At 24.9% G+C, this 15902-nt stretch overlaps 1 protein-coding gene across 4 annotated transcripts in view; it reads right to left on the bottom strand.

Moving 5' to 3' along the window:
• The window catches only part of LOC112599637 (kinesin-like protein CG14535), a 160481-nt gene extending 144896 nt beyond the window's left edge, over positions 1 to 15585 (bottom strand). For all 4 annotated transcript variants that reach the window (XM_025346621.1, XM_025346624.1, XM_025346623.1 and 1 more), the window contains exons 1-3: positions 15283 to 15585; positions 6701 to 6876; positions 2641 to 2758 (exon numbers count right to left, since the gene is read on the bottom strand). In XM_025346621.1, the coding sequence (XP_025202406.1) occupies positions 2641 to 2758; positions 6701 to 6876 (294 nt within the window). In that variant the 5' untranslated portion in view covers positions 15283 to 15585. The remainder of the gene's footprint in view (positions 1 to 2640; positions 2759 to 6700; positions 6877 to 15282) is intronic.
• Positions 15586 to 15902: the final 317 nt, after the last annotated feature.

The following is a 15902-nucleotide window of genomic DNA, read 5'->3' as shown; positions in this document are numbered from 1 at the left end:
GCATTAGACATTTTGATTATTGAAATGTGTTAAGGGTTAAAAACTGATTCGTGATAATTAGATTCGTGCTAAAATGTAGAAAAGTACCGAATATTTATGGCTTTTATTTTGGGGGTATGATCGCCTACGTATATATAAATATGCTGTGTAACTGAGCCGCCCTCTTATATATATTATATAAATCTGGAGATAATTTATTTAACTATACTAACTAGAGGGTGATATAGGGGAAACACCGTGAGATCTGTTTTTATCGCCGATGACAGGATTTAGGTGATATACCGTCACACCCTCTCAATAACATACAGCTGAGTCATCTCCGTTATAGACACTCGTTATCGTTTATCAAAATTTCGTATTTAAAACAGTAAATGTCAATTTTATTAACAAAAATTTTCTTTTATCCAAACGAAAAAACTTATCGTATGTCAAGTAAGAATTTTTCTTAGTTCAACCATAAAAAAATGACGCTATAAAAACTAAACACAACGAAATTGTTCTTTATACCCTTTGTATTTCACCCTTCTTTTCCGTGTCCTTTACCAGACATCGTAAACTTTTACGAGTGTCCAAACCGTAGGTCCTTTTAATAATCAAGAATGCATACAGCGCGTTATTACACCGGTACAGCACGCAACGCACTGGAAAATGTTCTATTCGTATAATTGTTTTGACTGAAAAAAAAAACTAGCATTGACCTCGCTGCCACTTCTGTACGTAGTTAGGTATTTCAAAAAATTGCTTAACTCTATTTTTTCTTTGTAATTTTATACCAATGATAATAAATATTATTTTGATGGCAAATTAAAAAAAGAAAAGAAATAATTAAAAAGGAAAATATTTTATTGAATCAATACCATACAAATGATATTTTTCTTTAATAAAAATACCTAATATAAAATAGTAAATATAGCTAATGCGGGTATAAACAAACATTAAGTAAGTACCTAGATTCTATATTATTTTAAGAGATAAAAATTAAACTTGAAAGTATTAATGACTTTGATAAAAATCCAGAACAATTATATTAATGTGTGACCTATATGAATATAATTCTAACCAATAAGCTATCATATGTATAAGTATAATTAATGTTATACCACCTTTACCTCCTCAACAAGAGCATTAAGCGTTCAGCTGGATTTATCTAACAAAAACTATAGTGCAGTAGTGCTACATTCATAATATAATTTCACGTACTCAACGTGATGACAATGGCCACCTCTGCAAACTTAAATTTACTTAAGACTAGTATTAAGAATTGTTACTGTAAATAGATGATACTTTTCTTCCCAAGAAATATAATTCCCACAATAACTTTTTAGATTCTGAGCGAAGTGATAAAAATATTGATTTTACAATGATGTGTGTTTTATTTAAACATTTATCTTGTGTATTTAATGTATCAATTCAAGTTGCAAAAATAAAGTTATTACAATAGATACTCTAATGAGTTAAGTAATTTAGTTACCAATTAAAAATTAACATTAACTTAATAAGTTAAGAAAAAAAACTAAATAATATCTCCACCTTCCATCAATTGTTTAAGTCGTCTAGTCATACTTGTTTAATTTGGTCAAATTGAAAGTAGATACACGATATTATATTTGTATACGTAAAATTTGACTTAGCAAAAAAAGTTTTTTTTCCACAAATTGTTATTAATTAAAAATATGATTTATTAAAAAGCCTACATGCAAACCGATCTGTTTGACGAGTTCCCAGATTCCTAATAAGCCAATACACCTCTATATAGCAGAAAAACTAAATTCATGTAAGAAAATTGCGCTTGGTCAGATATCTAAAAAAGTTTTATAGACGCCTGTGGCAACATTCTATTTCAACAAATTATAATGCATGCATAAAAAAAGTTAAATTCTAAATTAAATTTAAGTAAAATTATAAGACCCTTGTGAACAATTTTAAACAATTTGAATGATTTTTGTTATACTTAAGCATTTTTATTATTTTTTATTTGAGTACAGAATTTCCTCAAATTTTATTTTTTTTTTAGTTTTTTATTTAATAAAACAAATACTCATCAAGTCAATTCTATAATATTTTTTCATTAATTTTTATTATAAAATATTTATCACTCAAAGTTTAGATAATACACAATTAATACCTCAGAAAGTCTGAAAGAAGTATAAATAATAAAAAGTATAGGTGCTTCACTAAACTAACAAAATCTGAATTGCTATATGCTATCTAACGGACATCAGAATAAATAACTACTCGAACGCTATCTAACCAACAGATTATTACACTAGTTTTCTTAAATAATAGCATTGTAAATAAAAATCCTATTTTTTAAATAGAATATCGTACAAACTTATTATTGTGTACCTATCTTTATTTTATTAACTCATACCATATCAAAATATTATATTTCCAGCAGTTCCAATTTTGTGTACTTATTTTAAATATTAGAAAATTATGTACTATCAAAATTAAAGATGAGAACATTATCTGTGTTTTTTCGTTAGTTTTTTATCTTTCAACGATTATGAATATATAAAATATTAATATTTAAAAATACTCATAATTCATTTAAAAATTAAAATATCGTAAAAAAGTAGTATTCATAGTGGGTTTATTACAATATTATAAATGATATTATATTAATTGTAAATGCATTACCTTATTTACTATACGATTCCCATTCTCTTTTTCAGAATCAGCTGTAAATAATAACATCCGAGCTGCCAAAGAAGACTGATATGTCTTTTCGTATTTGGCAATTTTTAGTTTTGACAAACTGTAAAAATAAAATATTAAAAAATAAATACATTTTCAATGAATAATTTTAGTAAAATTATTATTTTTTTTTTTAATTTAAATAAAAAAAATAGCATTTACGGCGGTCCATTAGTTATTTGTATAATAAACAATTAGTTGGAAATAGATAAATATAGAGAAGCTAATCTACGATAGCCAATAGCAATAGCGACCCTAATTTTAAATTATTTTAGTGTATAATTCTGAATCCAAAAACAGTGAGAATGCTTATCTATAATATCAATAGGTTATTAATTTGAGATTAGTATTAATTTCCTACAATGGGATTTGGCTAGAATATTGGCAGTCTCAATATATAGGTAGGTAGGTTCTTATGTAGGGTATGATTGGTATAACCATTGATTTTATAATATTATAAAATCAATGGTATAACCAAGGAGCAGTAGTTATTTAGTACCTATAGGAAAATTAGATAAAAGGGTTTACATAGTTTCTATTGAAATTATTTGGTAAAAACCTAAAATTGAACTCCACAATATTATACTCATATTGACATAATCATTGACTTTTAAGTCAAGATATTAGTTTTCAATGGAGATAGAAATTTTAAAATAGAGTGCTAATAATTAATATATTTATATTTTTGATTAAATACAATCCTAAGTGGCCAAGTAAGTCTTTTATCTATGATAATATTAAGAAATTTGCCGCAAGTTAGATTGAGAATAGGAATTCTCTAAAACAGTGATCTCAAACATACGGCCCGCGGGCCACAAGTGGCCCGCGAACCCCTTCTATGTGGCCCGCAATAAAAAAACATTTTGAACAAAAATATGAAAATAGTGCAGCTCATAAATAAAAATTATCAAATATTCAAGCTATTTTTAAATTTTAATTATAATTTTTTTTTAAGTTAACGATCATTATATTTTTTCAATGATAATTTTATAGTAATAAAAAGTAAATAAATGGATTTTGTATGTATTTTGCCTTCATTTTGTCTTTAGCTTCTAGTGTATAAGTATAAAAGTGACACTTAAAATTTGGCCCGCGAATTTTTTTTGAAAAAATATATGGCCCGTAGGTAATTTGAGTTTGAGATCACTGCTCTAAAAGAAGAGAGCAAGTAATGTTATTTTTTTTTGTTAACAATAAAAGTAACTTGTATTGTACAGACGTGTTAGGTTTATTAAAATTTACCATTCTGAGAACTAGTTTTCAACAAACTTTAAATAACAGTGATGAAAAAAATATGCTTCAACAAAAAATTTTTTCAAGAGATCATAATATTTGTAATAAATAAAAATAAATAATCATTATTTTATTCAAAGATATTAAACTTTATTTTTGTTAGACCATAACTAGGACCCGGAATTATATGCACTATATACACTATACACTTTATACGGAATATGCATGCATTTATGCGCTGATTATTATTCAAATATGCAAACAAAAATGTATGATAATTATAAATTATATTATAATTTGTTCTATATTTTCTAAAGTTTCAATTGTTCCATCAATACAAGTAAAGATTTTTTTTCAAGGTTTCATAGCCATTAGTTTTCTTTATAACTACTTGAAATTTTTCTTGAATTACTTTTTCGACGTTTCCGTTTGGTCTTTTGAAAATATTATTTTCTACATTATTCATCAAATTAATTGAATAATTTAAAGATGTATTTTTTTTTTTTTTTTTTTTTTTTTTTGTAATAAAATTATGCTACAGGGCAAAAAATTAAAGGTGTGAATTAAATTTTGAGTAATTTGTAAAGACCACCTTGTTTTTTTTTGTCAAACGTATTTACGCGACTAAAATCTTGAAAATGATCAGAATTATGTTTGATTTTTTTTCTAGTAAATTCGTACGTTGAACTACACTTTTGTGTTTTCTAGTTAATAAATTTTGGATAACTGTGAAACGTTTTTTGCTATTTACTTTGACATTACATTTTAAACAGAACAAAACTAAGCCATCTGTAGAAAAAATACCTTTATATTCGGCAAACAAATTTGTTTAGTCTGCTGGACGTAGCTGCACTGATTTTCAACATTTTAAATATAAATAATGATTTTCAAACATATTTTATTTCATTCTATAATAAAAGTTATCCATCAATTTATTTATTTTATGAAATCACTTTTTTATATTTAATAATGGATAGGTTAACTAAAGGTTTCATAAAAACGTACCTACAAACTTCTACTAACTACTCATACAGTCATATTATTACTTATATTATGAATTTATGATTTTTCAGTGTTCTCTTAACCTTTTTTATTAACAGGCAGTCTAGATTTTCTAATACTTTTTAAACCATTAAAGATATTTATTTTTAAAAAAATGTAGGTAACCGTTTATCCTTATAAGAAAAGCTCTTACAAATTTCCAAACAATATTAATTTAAAAAACAAAGTAGTGGAATATCGTAGATGTAGAATAAGAAACCTAAGCATAGGCATGTGCAAACTTTGCTGGCAGAGGGTAGAATTTTTGATATCACGATCCTTGTCAATAATTACTGTATTTTTAAAAATAATTTATTTATATCAATCATAATTTAAAGTAATAGGTAAAAAAAAAAATTTAGTTTTGTCTAAAGCCAATTTTTGTATTATTTATCTTAATTTAATAGTGTTTTATTTTCAGGACTAAATTTTTTCTTAATTAAATAGTTTTATTTATATAAAAATTTTAAGTATTTGGTATTTTTTCTTTTTTTTTACATACAATATTTAATAAGTAACAATTACAATAATATAAAATATATAAAATGAAAAATCTCAAGTATTATAATTTGTAGCCTAGAGTCTATGGTACTCATTCCTTAAAGGGAGCTTAATATAATATAGACTTAGAGGTGATCTTTGATTAGGTTACAAATGCAAAAAAACTATTTTAGTTAAAAAAATAATTTAATACTTTTTTACATATAATATTAACAATTTTTCATTTTTTTTAATTTTAAAAAATGTAGTACCTATTAAGTAGTAAGTACTTACATAGTTCAATTTTTATTCCTTTCAATAGCGTTACCTAAGATTATAAGTGCTAAATATTTATATACTTAATACTTAGGCGCTAATTATTTAATAATTAATAAATATTATATAATAACTTGTTCCTACACTTTACAATATATATATATATATATATATATAGATAGATAGATAGATAGATAGACAAAGGTGGGGGCATTAACTAGTTAAAAAAATTTTAATAAAATTATGAACTATATAAATTGTATTGTTTTAATGTTATATGACCTTCAATTGATGTATTATATAAAAATAATAATATTTGTTAAATTATTAATTTGAGATAAGTAAAGTTTAAATTAATTAATAATACATCATGTGACGTAAAAGGGTATTTACACTGTACAATGTACATTATGATAAAAGTTCAATAAAACTGTTTTTTTTTTTAATTTAGTAAATTAGAAAGACATAGTCATTTTTTATTTGATTTACATACTAATTACAAAAAAAAAAAGATTAACTTTTTTTAAAAAAAGTTAAGTTAATATTTTTTTCTATATTAAATTTTAACTTATCGAATTAAATTTATAATTTTCTACCGGTTAACTTCTAATTTATCAATCTTAACGTGTTCTTTTAACTTAACTTAAGTTAATTCTCGTATTTTCGTTAACTTGCCTACCTTTGTAGATATATGCCTACAGAGTATAGAGTTATATTTTATATTTATATGACATTAAAAAAGGAAAAATTCTTTGTGATTATTATTTTTATATATATAGATAATTTTTTTAACTGGATTCAACCTATTTCAATCCTGTGATGATTTATATTTTGTATTTTATCTCATCACTATAGTCATCGTTTGACATAGTCAAATTACCGCATAGTAATTGATATTGATAGGTATTATAATGAACCTTATTTTTAAATTTGTAAATTTTAATGCAGTAATATTATAGTACCAATTACTTACCTATCTTTCGATGGTTTTGGCATAGGTGTAGGGATTCTAGGTGGAAGAACTGGTATTGGTGATTTTCTTCTTATTGTTTTTCCAATTTTGAGCCGTTGATTGCGTCCATCTATTATTATCGCCATGTCTCCACGACTCGATGGCCTCCCATAAGCCGTTATTTCCACAGTAGCCATCTGATTAAAAAAAATATATATATATTTTATCTTTAAAAATAATAAAATGTACAAAATATTTATTTAAAAATTTTTCATTAAGGATATATAATATACATTTTGCATTACATAACATTTTTAATACGTCATCAGAGATCACTGATTAGTATAATATACTTATGTCTAAAAGTAACAACATATCTTTGGTATCCTTTACGGCTTTACATGCTTACAAATTAATATTACTTTTGTCAATATTTTCCAGACTGTAGCCATACAAATAATAACAACTAATATTAAGAAATTTACCTAGGTATCTAACAAAATGACGTTTTGGGAAAGGGGAGTGGTAAATATAATTTTCAAAGTTAAAATATAAAAATATTTAGGGCTTTTAAAAAAAATAAAAATGTGATATTATGATCTATAACCCGTGTTTTCTATACTACTGGAAAAATACAATGAAGAAACCTATTTGGACTTATATCAGAGTTCATGTAAATGATACCACAATGGTAAAAGTATATGTCAGTTACAGCGATTGTCAAAACAACAATAGAGAAGACTTATTTCTCTTTTCACGATTCGATGGGTCTGTTACTTTTTAATCAACTATACTTCCTGATATCGCATATTTTATCATTTCAAAATTTATATTATTCATTCTACAATTTAACTTAGAAAATAAATTTTAATCATTAACCATAAAATATGTTTTTGAATAATAATTATACAAATCATTTTTGTTTAATTTGTTCAGTACCATTGATGGTCATTTATCATGATTCACCCATATGAATAAAACTATTTACATTTTATTAAACTATAATAGGTAAACTTGCTATAATTCTAAAAAACTAAAAAAAAACTGTCTAAACTTTACTGTAATTAGTATAATATTATTTGTATGCTCTAAACAGTAGAAAATTCATTACATAAATACATAATTATATTAAAGCGAATTAAAATTATTTAACTATTATTTCAACGATTACTTGTATAATAATAATTTTTTAATTCTATCAAAACTATATGTTTGTATACATATCAAAATATAATTCATAAAAATATTAGTTCTATTATATTTCTGTACTGTAATAACAATTTCTTTGTTGTGCCGACCCTGAAAAAAGTTTCTTCCCAAACGATTGTTCGCGGATCGGACACATAATTTTGGAGAGGGTGACACACTATGTGCTTATACATTATACAAATGCTCCCACCGTATAACGAAAGAGGGTGTTTTTATCCCCGTCCTTTGCATGTGCTGACCCTACGCCGTTTTTGACAGTGTAATTTATCGTATTGTGTTGATTAAAAATAATCGCGGGATTCATCGAATCCGCTAGCGACAGAAAGCTAATAGACTTACTCATCGTTCGATAACATTAAAAAGGGTTAGATTGCAGTTTGTGTTTTAACAAACATCCTGAAACGTTTTCCTCAGATTTATAGAACTATACTTCAATAAAACTAATATTTATATATACTTATATTATATATTTACAACTTGTGTTTATTCAAATATATTTAAAAGTATTAAGTACTAATAAGTAATATGTCTATTTTATTTTTAAGTACTTTTTATAATTTGTAATTTGAAGACATAATATCAGTATTCAGTAGATAAATTAAAACCTGACCAGTCATAAGTTTCGCAAAAGAATAAATTCACTAAACAGTAAACAATAGTACCTAAATATTTCATAACTATTACTTATGATTGTGTATTTATTATCTACCCACTAACTTATTACAAAATAGGTAATATTCAAATTCAAAATAAAAATAATAATATGGATATAATAAAATATAATTCAAAATGTAATTACAAAATTTTAGTTTCTTAAAAAATGTACATTAATTGAAATTATACGTTTAATTAATACTAATAAATTAATAACATTTACTTGCGTCCATAAAACTTGAGTAGGTAAACAGTTTCAATTGTGCTCATATATGATACATAATACTACATTATAACTCACATAAGTATTACCATTAAGTATAAATAATAGGTATTACCTAATTATAAAATATCAATAAAATATAATGAACTACAAAATTAACAGGAGAACTTGATTTGTTGTGTACTTTATCATTAATGTGTAGATCAATGTATTAGTCTATAAAAATTATGTTAAGCAAAAATAGTGTGTCAGACACTACTCTCTTGTATTTTTAACCATATTTTGTAATACAGTATTACTAGCTATAACTTATTAATACAGTAAGTTATAGGTTGAACTTAATTTAATCATAAACATCACATATAATATACTTATAATAAATTACAACATGTATATTAAAATTTAACTTATAAAACTCAATAAATGGTCCATGATAATAGCGAGAAGTATCGAATTTTTCAGATTAATATTTTTTTTAGTTATGATAAAATAACTAAAACGGTTTGAAGAAAATCGTTATTTATCATTTAAATACCCAATTTTATTAAATTACAATTTCAAATTTCCATAAAAAAAATTGTGCCTTTTGATATTTTTAAGCTGCTGTAATAATAGCTCATGAGGAACCTTTAAATTTGAATTAAATATTCAATTCTTTTAACTAAAAAACGATAATTGTATTACTTAACATAAAATAATTATATCCAATAGTTACAATTTGTAATTTCAAAAAATAAATTTGATATTTCCTAAAGAACTAAATTAAAGTATAAATATATTACGATATAAATGATTATATTAATAAAGAAGATTGATTATTTACATTTAATAAATTTATGATAAAAGAAAAAATAATCTAAGCAATTTAAAATAGCCATTAAATACATCAATAACGATTAACGTTTATACAAGATTTTATGTTTGGCAACATTTCAGAGCGGCTAACGTGTTTACTGAGCAAAACAGAGCTAATTGTGGAACGAATCCGTCTGGAGTCATTCATACACCGGTAAGTTATAATAATATCCTCGATAGGAATTTTTCTTTATTTCATAACCGCCATTCGTTCGTAGTATTTTTATTTAGAGTATATTTGAAAGGGGAAACGAAACCCTTTCATCTGCGTAAAAACAGTTTGTCATAACTCATAAACATCTATCCAGCACCGACAAAGTCATAATAAATCCTCCAAGATGAAATTAATTATGACAAGCCTACAGTTTGTTCCTATTACTCAACAAACGTGTGGGGTCACGCATAAGACATAACAATAATTACAGCCATAAGAAAATTGATTTTCTTTGCTAGTCATTTTATTTTCGGTAATATACGTAGGTTTATAATGTTAAGTAGTTAAGAGGACGTCTTAACCGCATGTGTTGTTTCCGTCTTACTAACGTATAATATGGCGAAAATCTGAGTTCAGCAAAATCCATTTTATAGTGTTAGCTTTTATATTAGAGTTAATTTAAATACTCATAACTCACTTTTAAATGAAATTATCAATGAAAGTCGACGTAATGCCTAAATAATATTCTTACCTTTAAATTTGATAAATGGTAAATTGACTTTAATATTAAAACAAAGAGCATAAAATGGATTCTGTTCAAGGTAAATTTGCTTTGATGTACATTAGTAAGACGGAGGCACCAAAAGTGAATACGACGTCCTCTTCATATTTTTTTTTAATTATAAAATAAAAATAATAAAAATGTATTATTATTAAATTTCTAATTGAAAAAAAAATCCTTACGTAAATCTACAAAAACTAGTATTGTATAATTAAACTAAATCGCTGAATTTGAAAATCATTTTAATTCAATAAAACTGGTATCCAAGAAAATTGTGCATAATAAAACATTTACATTTCATATTTTATTCTCGAGGAATAAAAATTTTTTGAGAAACATTGTAATGTAGTCTGTAGATATTTACAAGAGTAAAAATTTTGATATTAATATTATGATATTGCATTTAGTATTTCAGTGCAATATTTTAATATTAGAATTCTAAAATATAGAACGGAAAAATTAATAATATGTTTTAGATACCTACTCTTAAAATTAATTAAGTATATATAGTATATACTGATATATATTTTTTAATATTTGACAAAAAGCTTAAACAACGATTTTATAAATATGATATATATTATTATATTTGTTTTATAAATTACACGTCATTATACTGCGTGCGTTATAATGAATAAATGTCAAATGTGATATATAATCTAGCCTCTCGGTCTCATGATATTATAATTTATACTTTCTACCCCCAAAAGAAAAAGCGCGTTATTATTATATATTTATATAATTAATTTTCCTATTCATTTCGTAATTTTAACGAATGATAATCATTTAGCAAACCACTGTTTACCTTTCAATTATTATATTCGATATCACTAATAAAAATCAATCTTAATACGTCTATATAAGTAAAGCACGTAGTTAAATGGTTTCTAAACTGTAGAATATATAATGTATAAATTTAACCTATTTGTAATATTTAAATCTTCTAATATTTCACAAAATTACATAAAACCACAGATAAGATATGATTTTTTTTTTTTTTAGTTTAAATTCTTAAGTTTATAGTGTGAACTATATGGTCACAAAAAATATATAAATTAATTTCATAGAAACTATTTGTAGAATACATTTTTTAAATCTGTTTTTCGTCATCTAATGATTCCTGGAAATGTCATTAAAAAGTCGTTCGTAGTTGTTTACATTCAAAGCAGACGGTTTTTATTTTTAATTATATGCAATAAAAACAATAATATATTATTATATTATTAATAACTAACCTAACTATACATAAAAATAGAGTACTTAAATCTTCAACATCATATAACATTAAAAATATAGTTCATGATTTATTTTGTAATATTAATTATACTAATCAATAATCATCCTAATATGCATATTACATATATTATATTGTCGCTGGTTTTTCCGGAAAAGTACAATAGGAACGAAAAACCTAAGCCCTGCAAATTTACCCCTCGACCAGCACACAATAACGTGGAACGTGATCCATTGTACTATATACCATCTACCCGCTTTTCCGCTAGTTCCAATTATATCACTACTTGTCGCATAGTACGTGTATTTATTACAAGTGCTGAACGACAACCACGGGGTGTCGGCAAAAACAAACAGCTGCTGGAGCACCTCCTACCCAAGGGATTGGACTCAATGGCAGTGCATGTAATCATGGCTATTATACTGAATGTGAAATAACCTCTAGCACTTTAGAACTTGAACGTACTTACAATGCACAAAAAGTAGATGCAGATTATATTTTTCATATAGAAAATGCATAGGTATATTATTATGTGCTATCAGCTACATCATTAGCATAATATGAAAATGACCTATATTATTAGATATTTAAATTATGTGTATAATTTTATAACAAAAAAAAATACTTTTTTAAGATCAATAAATAATATTTACCTCTAATTTATATTTTTTGTAAATTGTAAAGTTAGCCATGGTCATTTAAGTATAATAAAAAATAATACTTTAAGTTCACAATACCTATTAAAATTCTGTAACATATTTACTTAATTAAATAGCTGTACAGTAGCGGATTTGAGGGGGTCAACGTCGCGGTCCCCCCTTGGGCTATTTTTGTATAGTATATTAAAACATATTTGGACCTTCCCCCATCTGGAAATTTATTTTCATTTACGTCATTATTAGTTCTTATAAATCTATGATACCAATTCGCCACTTCCTTAAATAAACTTCAGATCCGCTACTGTAACTGAACCTAATTACAAGTTCAAGAATATAGATCATATATTTATTAATAATGTTCTAAACTTTTGCAACCTCTGAGTATAAATATGCAAGTTTATAAATAGATAAAGTAAATTTTAATTTATTGAATTTAACGTTTTTAAAGCCTAATACCTGAAAATACTATCTAATACGGAATTATTATTTTGAAACTTTAAATATAAAGATATACCTACAGTGTCTATGTGTCTATATTAAAAATATTGCATTTTTTCTTGAAAAGTTATTTTATATTTCTATGCCCTAATCCAGCTTCTATACTTTATAGTCTCTCTCTCTCTATATATATATATATATTATAAATAGTCAATCGAATGCGGTTTATAATATGTACATTTCAGGGGATCATACTAAGCGTTTGTAACTTTTGTAAGTATCCAAAATTATCTTTATTTCCTGCCGACAGATTCACAAAAAACAATACTAAAAACCCTAGGTTTCTATTTATAATCTATATTTACATATTGACAATAAAAATAATTATTGCTTCAATTTTCAGGTTTTAAATTCAAGACAATTCAAGAATACACGTAATTTAATATAAATTATAAATAGCTGTATGTATAGGTACCTATAATTTTCGCTTACTGTGTAATAGAACAATAATTAGGTATTTTGTTAATTTATTATTATTAAAATAGTGTAATTACTAATTATACGTAGTTATATTTAATATTATTTAAAATATTTCGACGTAATATTAATGTTTTTATCGTTAGATAATAAAAATATTAAACACTTAAATTGATAGTTTAAAAAAAATGCCATGGATAGTAATAACTTAAAACTACAAATACAGTAAAATATACTATTTTATACGTAATTTATACCTAATAATATGCTAATGTAGATGTTACAAAAATACCAAGATACCAAATGTATTATTATTAACTGTATTTCAGAAATTCGATTTAGTTTCAGCTGTTATAAACTCACGAGTTTACAGTAGTAATATTGTATATATTATTTATAAAAATGTTTGTATATTTTGACATTGTAGGTATGCAGGCAATTTGTTTATATGATTCTACAGGCCTCGCGTACCATTGATTTATAAAAAGAATAAAAAAAATCACCAGATTTCATTACATAAACATATACTTCCTTGTTATATATTGGACATTTTTATTTTATTTTTTAAACATTTTATCAATATTCGAGCTTATGAATAATTTACACTGCAGTTTTATTAACAATAATTAATATTACTATTAATACTAATATTTTTACAATATCTTTTATTAATTTGTCCTTAAATTATAATTATTTACTGAAGACTTTAAAATATAAATGAAATTAGGTATCAAAAAAAAAAATTTTAAAGTACTTATCCATATAAATTAAAATTATTTTAATATTTAAAAGTTAAAACTATACAATTTAATTATTATTAAACTTTATTCTACATTAATTTTTTTTTATCTTTTCGTCAAAGTACATTTACTAATTCTTTTAAAACAAACTGATATTATGTAAGAAAAAAAAATTAAATGGATAAATATTTATAAAAATCTATATGTATAAAAATGACTCAAATGACATTTATTCGAATGCACTTAAAATTATTTTTAAAATACTACTAGGGTGTCATAAATGTATGATACATGTAGTTTAACATGAAAAGGCTTTTTTATAAAAGCTGAGACTAGAAGAATAATTATTGTATATTCATATGATTCTTTTAATAATCCTTTTGATCTCGTAATGTATTTCTCGCCTTTGATAAATATAAGACAAGTACAAAATATTGAGTGAATTACATTATGATATTAAGTACGGTATAGAGGACAAAAACATTTTAATTATGAAAATTTTAATAGTTTTTAAACAAATTTAATGATGAAAATTATAATTTTAAAAAGTACAAATTAAAAATTTTATGAAAATATAGAATAGTAAAGGTACCTACATAATAAATTATGTTAATACCCAGATAAACATGTGAGTCAATTAAAAATTAACTAATTGATAGTGAAAATCTATTTCGAGCTTAACCATATCTTATGTAATTAAGTAGTTTACATAATTGGGATATTTTATAATATTCAGAATCAGAATCTTATAATAAATGGTAGTTGGTACCTCTTTAAATTCTAATAAATCCTGTAATAGTCATTAATTTCTTTCCCGGCAATTCGGTGTACCAATAATAGGTACCTATTCGGGCTATTTCTACAAATACCACACACAGTTTAAAATTAAATTATTATTAACTGTATAATAATTATAAACATTCAGTAGCTTATCTAAGGAGAGGGGATGTTTTTTATACAAGACACCTCCTTCCATCACCATTGATCGTATTTATGTAAATAATTTATTTGTTAGATACCTATGTATACTTCAAATATATACGATAAATGCTCTCATATGAGATATAATTCTATTTCATATTAGACACTATAAATTTTATACATAGATTGGCTACAGTAGTGTGCAAAACATCTTACAAATTATATTTTAATATAAAAACTAAAACACCACCCTAATAAAAATTTCAATATTTCTAATATTATATTGTATTGGAAATATTGTTTTTTTTTAAATAGCGGAATACTTACAACCTACATCTACAGGATTAATCAATATAGACGTAAATACCAACATCACATAGTAGGTATATGTAATATTATTTTATTTATATTGCATACATGATGCCATGTATCGTGAATACCTACTAGGTGTCTAAACAATTTATAGCAAGTACATACTTAATTCAGCTTTTACGTCGTCGGTTTGAAGTCAGACGAGTGCAAAAATTGGAATTCAACGACTATAAGGACATGAGTTTACAGGTATATCGTCGAGGCATCGCGTTACGTAGGTAATGTAAGAACAACCGAACATAACAGCAAACGCACAAACGTATTAGTTTTAGCACATTACCGTTATTAATTTATTATAGTGTACCTACGATTTGTACGAGAATTTCAATACTACGAAAATATGAAATGATACAGAAAAATCGCGGTAGATCGAACGAATAACGCACACAATGAACACGATACCGCACACACGCACGACTGAACGAAACGTGCGTGAAGAGCTTCGGTTCCACAGGAAACTGCAGAAAGCGGTAGGGATTCAAATATCCCGCTGTACAGGGTGGCCACCGTCGAAACACGTACACTGTGCACTATACGGTTGTCGAGTGCCGAAGAGCAGTACGAGTACACCCAAGTAACCTACCATTAAGTATTATTTAATATATTATTATTATTATTATTATATTGATATATCGATGAGAGTTAAGTTTAAAAAAAAAAACCAAAAAAAGACACGCAATAAAGCCGGAGTTGTAGAACATACAATTGAGCACAAGTAATGATAA

The sequence above is a fragment of the Melanaphis sacchari genome, unplaced genomic scaffold (assembly GCF_002803265.2).
Source record: "Melanaphis sacchari strain LSU unplaced genomic scaffold, SCAv2.0 Contig54_pilon_pilon, whole genome shotgun sequence".
NCBI classification, from domain to species: domain Eukaryota; kingdom Metazoa; phylum Arthropoda; class Insecta; order Hemiptera; family Aphididae; genus Melanaphis; species Melanaphis sacchari.
Note: the sequence above shows the minus strand (reverse complement) of the source record. Positions and strands in the feature narration are given on the sequence as shown.